Source organism: Sesamum indicum, linkage group LG7 (genome assembly GCF_000512975.1).
Source record: "Sesamum indicum cultivar Zhongzhi No. 13 linkage group LG7, S_indicum_v1.0, whole genome shotgun sequence".
NCBI lineage: Eukaryota > Viridiplantae > Streptophyta > Magnoliopsida > Lamiales > Pedaliaceae > Sesamum > Sesamum indicum.
The window spans coordinates 577,390-584,136 of NC_026151.1; the positions used below are offsets into that span (position 1 = coordinate 577,390).

Genomic DNA, 6,747 nt, shown 5'->3' on the forward strand with positions numbered 1-6,747 from the left:
ACAACAAAAGTTGGGAGCAGTAACTATAGTATATTGGAATCTCTTAACTCATATTATATGGCAATATAATATATATATAGAATGATGGATATATAGTTTAAGAAAATTAATTAATTATATGATAAATGTATCATATTTGTATCTGATTATGCTAAATTAATTTGAATAAAAAAAATTAAAATATGATAAAGATACACTTGTCATATTATTAATTTAGTTCTACTAAATTTAATTTGGAATAAAAATTTTATAAATAGAAATACTCAATTTATATGCGGTAAGAATTTTTAGAGATACGGTCTCTCTCTCCCGCGCTTGCTTCCAAGTTCCATTTAAGCGAGAGATACGAAGAGACACCTCTGCAGCTAGGAAGGAATTCAAGATCATACCCATCTTCCCTTTCCTTTTTCACAGACATGCATACCCACTTTGAAGGTTTTTTGTTCTGAGAGTTTCTGTCTTCGTTCGTACATTCTCAACTCATTCTGGCTAACAGGGCTAAGAGTAAGATCAGCAGTTCCAACTTCACATCGATTTACTATGGCTTTTTGGGGTATGTCATATTCAGTTGCTTATCTCTTTCTTTTCATTTTGTATTTTTAATTCTTCGCATAAGGACTTCCGATTCGGGTTATTACAATGATACTAATGGTTGAAGATAAGAGTTTCATCAGTCGTTAGAGAATAAGTTTCAATTTTAACATGAGTTAAAAACAAATATTGGAGAAAGAAGATGTATTCGTGTGTTATCTCACTGTTCAAAGAAAAGAGTTGCTGTTGTAGTCATCATCTAGTAAGTGAAAATGTTTCAATGTAAAATTACTGAAAAAAGAAGATGTCTTTGTGTATTTGTTCCACTGACTTTTGAGTGTTTGTGTTGGACTGTTCCAATTTTCAGTTTTGTGTAAGAAGCTTCAAGAATGAATAACATCCTTTGCTTTCCCGTTAGAGAAACCTATGAATATATATATCTTTGTTTGTCTGACTTTATATCTATTTGTTTGTTTGATTCACTGGTCATCTGAATTTTCTTCACTTTTCCCAACAAACAGTCCCGTCTTGGGTTATGCATGAGAAGATTCAAGACTAAATTTACATAGATTTCTTTCCCGATTCAGAAATTCATAAATATTTATTTGTTTGTTTGACTTTATATATCTCTGTGAAGGAGTTGAGGTGAAGCCTGGGCAACGTGTCCTTTCTAACTCAGATGGTAAAAGACTTCGAATTACTCAGGTAAGATCCATCACATCCCCGCTTAAAACAAAATTGAACTGTTCTTTGTTATATTGTTTTGATTGTTGTGTGTGATAGAGCATGATATCTTATTCAAAACTACTCAGAACAAATCTGAAATAGTCTTTGTTATATTTATTTTATTCTCGTGTATGATATGATAGCACTTGATACATATTGAACTGTATTAAGAACAAAATTGAATTCATTCCTTGTTATATTTGTTTGATTCTTGTGTTTGTTAAAGTTGATGTCATATTGAATATTGTTTATAACAAAATTGAACCATCTTTTATTCTATTTGTTTGATTTTTGTGTGTGATAGAACTTGATATCATATTCAATACTATTTAGAACAAAATTGAACTGTTCTTTCTTATATTTGTTTGATTGTCGTGTGTGATTAACTTGATATCATGTTGAATACTTATTGTCTTTTAGGCGTCTTTGGGGATTGGCAATGCGACGGAAAAGACCATTGTCCAATGTAGTGTTGGGAGGAAGAGGAGACCAATTATCCTGTGTGCTTTGGTACCATGTAAAGTTGAGTCATGTCGTTTGGAGTTGGAGTTCGACGAGGTACACGACTTGATCTTCTCAGTGATCGGCCAGCATAGTATTCATTTGACGGGTTATTTTGTCCGTGACGATAAACCTATTTTTCCTGACAGTGATTCGTATCCTTCTCATCTTTAAGTGTTTTATTAAAATTTCTTGCTTTTTTTTTTTATCTCATTAAATTAGTATCTGTAGATCCAATCTTGACTATATAGAACTAGGATACGTTAATTAGTTATACTAAAGAGTCATATTACATAGTTTTTGATGTTCCTATACCGAACACAATAGAGATCGATATGGAATCAACATTGAAGAAAGTGAAGGGGATTCTTATAACTCTGAAGATGACGAATACGAAGATAGTTTTATTGATGATAGCGAGCTACCAGTTTCGCCACCTTCCCCGATAAGTTCGTCATATATTTGATGTTGAATCTTGATTATGTGCTTAGTTTGTTTGAAATTATTATGATTTCGTATAAATATTTTGTAGGTTTAGTCTCATATCCATAATATTAGTTGGTCAGCTTTCTTTGTCCACACTTGTATGTTTAAGGCAACCTATGTTAAATTAAATATCATTGTAATTCTGTTGTTGATGTTTTATAACGATATTTTCATTCCTATGCGATAGTTACACTTACACAACTTTCCCTATAATTATTAGGATATATAAAGCATTTATGTTTATGTCAAGATAGTTATTATTTTTTACGTATGTTAAAGGAGAAGACTGTTCCTATTAAATTGGTTAAATAACTTTATGTAATAATGTTTATGTTTAAAAGTTTAAATAAACATCCGCTAAATTCTTCGGACTATGTAGCTACTCTATAAATTATTTAGGGAAGTTCCATTCTTATGATATGATAACTTTCTCATTGAAGATAATAAATTAAGTTTGGATAAATAAATTTACATGTCAAATATATTGTATTTCTTTTAGTATTGCAAATAGTAGATGATGTCATGTTTTTTCCATTATTTGGGGTTATAAACGCATGTATCTTGTTAGCTCTCAGAGTGAAAGTCAAAGAGTCATTTTGAAAAATTAAGTAGGTTTAGGTATCTAGTATTACAGATAGAATTAATGTGTTTGTGTGTTGGGAACAATTTGTCAATGAAAAGCAAACTAGACATGGTGACATTATATAAAACTTTGGAATACTATATGTTGGTATTCCAAAATTCTTTAGTTTTTTTGGGTGCTTGATCATGTATGCTAACACTATTGATTGTTTTGGTATATCTAGTTTTAGTTAGACCATTTGTTTGATTTAAGCATTGAGATAATGTTGTCAGGAAAAAAGAAGACTAAGGAACCTAGGTTTAAACGGCTCAAGAAGAAGTTTGATGTTGAGTTTGATCAAAATGATGGGTTGATCGAGAGCAAACATGAAGCTGTTGGCAGCCATGACTGTGAACTGAAGGAAAACGAAGATGTAATTGAGGCAAGTTGTCAACAACGAAGGTAACATGGATAACTGATTATAACTTTGTAATAAGTTTCTTATGTGGATTATTTTTCTTAAATTTATCTTCTTTGTTCAAAAACAATAATTTCTTTAAGTTTGTTATGTTCCATTTCGAGTCACATTCAACAACTTCTTATTTATTGGTGTTTCTTAATTTTCTTTTTGAATTATTCACACAAGATAGAAAGTTGCAGTATGAGTCTAATCCTCATTGTGATTATTTTGTATTATGATAGAGATACAAAAATAGGTGAAGAGAAAGAAATTTCCCAACAGATGGAACCCCAAAAAGTTGGTGATGTTTATGCCAGAGACTGGGAACGAGAAAATGGTGAATGTAAGGATTTGATGGTGGTTCATGATAATGTCAAGAGAGAGGAAAGAACACACACAACACAGATCACGTCCGATCATTTTCAACCAAATGACTCCACAGATGCGTAAGAATGTCCTTTCCTTTGAACTCAAAACTGAAAAAGGTTGTGTTTTCAATTGTAATATTGTCCATTTTGTTACCTATCTTAAAATTCCATATTGTTTATTTGCTGATTTGTGAAGGCTTGTGTTAAGTGATAAAGATCAATCTCAAGAGGAGATGATGGTGATTATTGATAGTCTAAAAGATAGAGGTGTTGTTGGAGATGATGACACACACTTAGCTCAGAACGTAGGTGATCACATTCAATCGAATGACTCAACAAATATGTAAGAAGGCCTTTCCCTTTGAACTCAAAATAAAAAAAGGTTTGAACTAATTTCATACATAATATAACCTTATGTTGCTGGCAATCTTTTATTCAAGTAAATCTTTATAAACTATATTTAAACACGGAAGATGATTGTGACCATGTCCTTGGTCTTGTGTTGTTAGCTGTGAAAGTGATTTGGAATCGAAGAAGGTGGATGATATAGGTAAATTGATGGGGTCTTCAGCTGAGCCTGCAAATTTGAAGAGTGCGATTCAAGTCGTGATGATAAATCAAGGACTTGATATATCTAATAAGAAGGATATACCGACAGATCATGATGAAACAATGATTGATGCGTGAGTTCTTTTATCTTTGCTACAGATGCTAAAGGTTCAATGTCTCTCCAATATCATAAGATTTTAAGTGTGTGGTCTTTCAATATTCTTGAGTTAATGATGAGCAAATGTAGAGTACCAAAAGCCTGATATATGACTTTGCAGATTTTTTGTCAAGCACAAATTTCACTAGAGTAAAATTTGTTGTCATCTCTTTTTCTACTTTCAGTGCTGTCATTCGATTGTCGTTTTTATCATTGCAGTGATTTTAACTTTGTACATGACACACTTCCCATGGATACTCAGTCCAAGTCCAAGAAGAGGACTTTGGAGAAAAAGAAAGTATCTAAAAGTAAAATAAATAAATCAGAAGTAAAAGTGGAACGTAGTTCTGGTACAAGCCTATGCAATATGGTTCAGAATGAAGGGAAGGTAGTTGTGTATGAGCCAAATGAGGAAAAGCCGGTCGCGTACAAGCAGGATGATGTAATTGAAAAGCGATGTGAAGCATAGTCTTTACCGAATGGGTTGATTATTGAAGAATTGGCTAAGAGAGATCCTAAAGGAAAATTAGCTCTACGTGGGAGAAAGGTACATTCATGTCAGCATAATCTCTCGTACATTAGCTTTTTGTATTTTTGCTTGTTAATGTTCAAAGATTTTGTTTGTAATTATATTTGCTTGGACTTTAGGGCAGAATTCATTTCACTGCGATGTTGAAGGAAAGTGGAGTAGTATTTGAAAGTAGCGCTAGCAAAAATCCTTGCAAATTTCGCCTAGGTATAATTTTTGCGATGAATGAATCCTATCATGTTTCTTGACGTAGTGTATTGGTGATGTGTTACCTTTGCTTTAATTAATGATTTGTAACCTTTTGTCTTTTGTTGAATTAGGTGATGAAAAAGTAATGGAGGGTTTTAATATGGGCATTGATGGTATGAATGCAGAATCTTGGTATCTCGTATTAACTACATAAATGACATTTCTTCACTTTTATTATTGTCAGGGAAACAAGATAATTACTAATATATTTACACATAATTAAGGTATGCGTCTTGGTGATAAGAGGAGACTTATAATCCCTCCATCTCTAGGGTATGTTTTTACTACTTAAAACTATAAAGAACTCCTGATTTGTAAATTGCTTTATTCACATTTGTTACTTATGTTTAATATGGTGTAGTTTTGGAGAACAAGAATTGGGTACAAGTGTACCTCCAAACTCATGGCTGGTGTATGAGGTTGAATTAGTTGGCGTGCAGCATTAACCTGACATGCCCATTGTTCTCTCAAATAGAAGGATTGGGCGTTTTTGAAGTGAAGTTCAACTTAAGGCGTTATATTTCAATCTAACTTGGACTTTGAAGTAGTAGTATTGCTTTTGTCTTTTTCTTAGTTTGAACATTTGATTGAGAAGTCTGCATAATTTGGAGTGTTGAGATTATATTTAACAGTAGTGATTTAAGTTTGACTTTCCTTATTTGTTAGCCTTTTACTGAGAAGAAAGGCCCTTGGAAGTTGCAGCTGTGATGGGGTAGTAAGTGGTATTGGTATTGTCGTATAAAATAATCAAAAATAAGAAAAAACTGAAATCTGAACCCAACACAGATTGAAGCAATGCAACAGGTTTCTTGAATTAGCGGGTGCTGCAACAACTATATGCGTCAAATCTCACTTAAGAGCTATGCAAGCTGCTAAATACTTTGAGATTCTCAGGTTGCTACAGGGAAGTGGAATTTTCTGATTTAACTTCACTTAATTCAACCTGCTCTCATGGTTTGGGTTTATGTTGAAAACTGCAATGTTGGATACATTGGATGGATTTATGAATTGTTTGAGTCACAGAATCTGGAATTGATTGCTTACAGATTGCAATATGCAAGTTGAATTCCAGCAGTTTGATTAAGTAATGTATCAAACTGTTTTACTGGAAAAACAAGTGCAGCAGGGGGTGGTGCAGATATGAATCACCACAGTTCAAACATCTTCATGTGATTGACTTCATTTTCTAATATACAACAAGTGCCTTGGGAGTCTTGAAAAGAAACTCTATATTCCTTTGCATCATTTTTGTCATGGAACTCATTCTCACTTGGTTGGTGTTAGCCTCTTACCTCTCAAACTTCATATTTGCTTTCTGGAAAGAGGCAACTTTCTGCATCCAAGTCATCTAATAAACTTTGCTACTGTTTTTTCATTTTGTTATCACTCATGCAGAGAATCTCTCTTACTTGGCCATTAAAAAAGAATTAAGTATTTTTATATTTTCATCTGTCATCCCAATAATTGCATGACTGTGATGATATGTTAATCTCCATCTCTTTGTCTTCTTACATATTTAAGGCCCTATTCATTTTCTTTCTATAATTATAACCTCAAGTTGGATCCAACACAAACAAAAATGTATATGAATAAAATGTTAGTTATTTTATTCTTATCCCAACATTCGCA

The 6,747-nt window shown here is 32.6% G+C and overlaps 2 protein-coding genes across 2 annotated transcripts; both read left to right on the plus strand.

Annotated features, from left to right (window-relative positions):
• LOC105165899 (peptidyl-prolyl cis-trans isomerase FKBP43-like) lies at nt 368-2,325 on the plus strand. Its single transcript, XM_020695553.1, has 4 exons — nt 368-553; nt 1,169-1,236; nt 1,678-1,913; nt 2,086-2,325. Exons 1-4 carry the CDS (start codon nt 541-543, stop codon nt 2,222-2,224), a joined length of 456 nt encoding a protein of 151 aa, XP_020551212.1. The 5' UTR covers nt 368-540; the 3' UTR covers nt 2,225-2,325.
• Nucleotides 4,193-5,564, plus strand: LOC105165900 (peptidyl-prolyl cis-trans isomerase FKBP15-3-like). The gene is made up of 5 exons (XM_020695448.1): nt 4,193-4,317; nt 4,560-4,782; nt 4,989-5,076; nt 5,190-5,250; nt 5,480-5,564. Exons 1-5 carry the CDS (start codon nt 4,193-4,195, stop codon nt 5,562-5,564), a joined length of 582 nt encoding a protein of 193 aa, XP_020551107.1.

Coding starts and splice junctions, on each gene's coding strand:
- LOC105165900 (XM_020695448.1), top strand. CDS start 4,193: ATGGGGTCTTCAGCTGAGCCTGCAAATTTGAAGAGTGCGATTCAAGTC. Junction 4,783..4,988: donor TCGCGTACAAGCAGGATGAT/GTAATTGAAAAG, acceptor CTTGGACTTTAG/GGCAGAATTCATTTCACTGC. Junction 5,251..5,479: donor GGTATGAATGCAGAATCTTG/GTATCTCGTATT, acceptor AATATGGTGTAG/TTTTGGAGAACAAGAATTGG.
- LOC105165899 (XM_020695553.1), top strand. Junction 1,237..1,677: donor AAAGACTTCGAATTACTCAG/GTAAGATCCATC, acceptor ATTGTCTTTTAG/GCGTCTTTGGGGATTGGCAA. Junction 1,914..2,085: donor ATTTTTCCTGACAGTGATTC/GTATCCTTCTCA, acceptor CGAACACAATAG/AGATCGATATGGAATCAACA.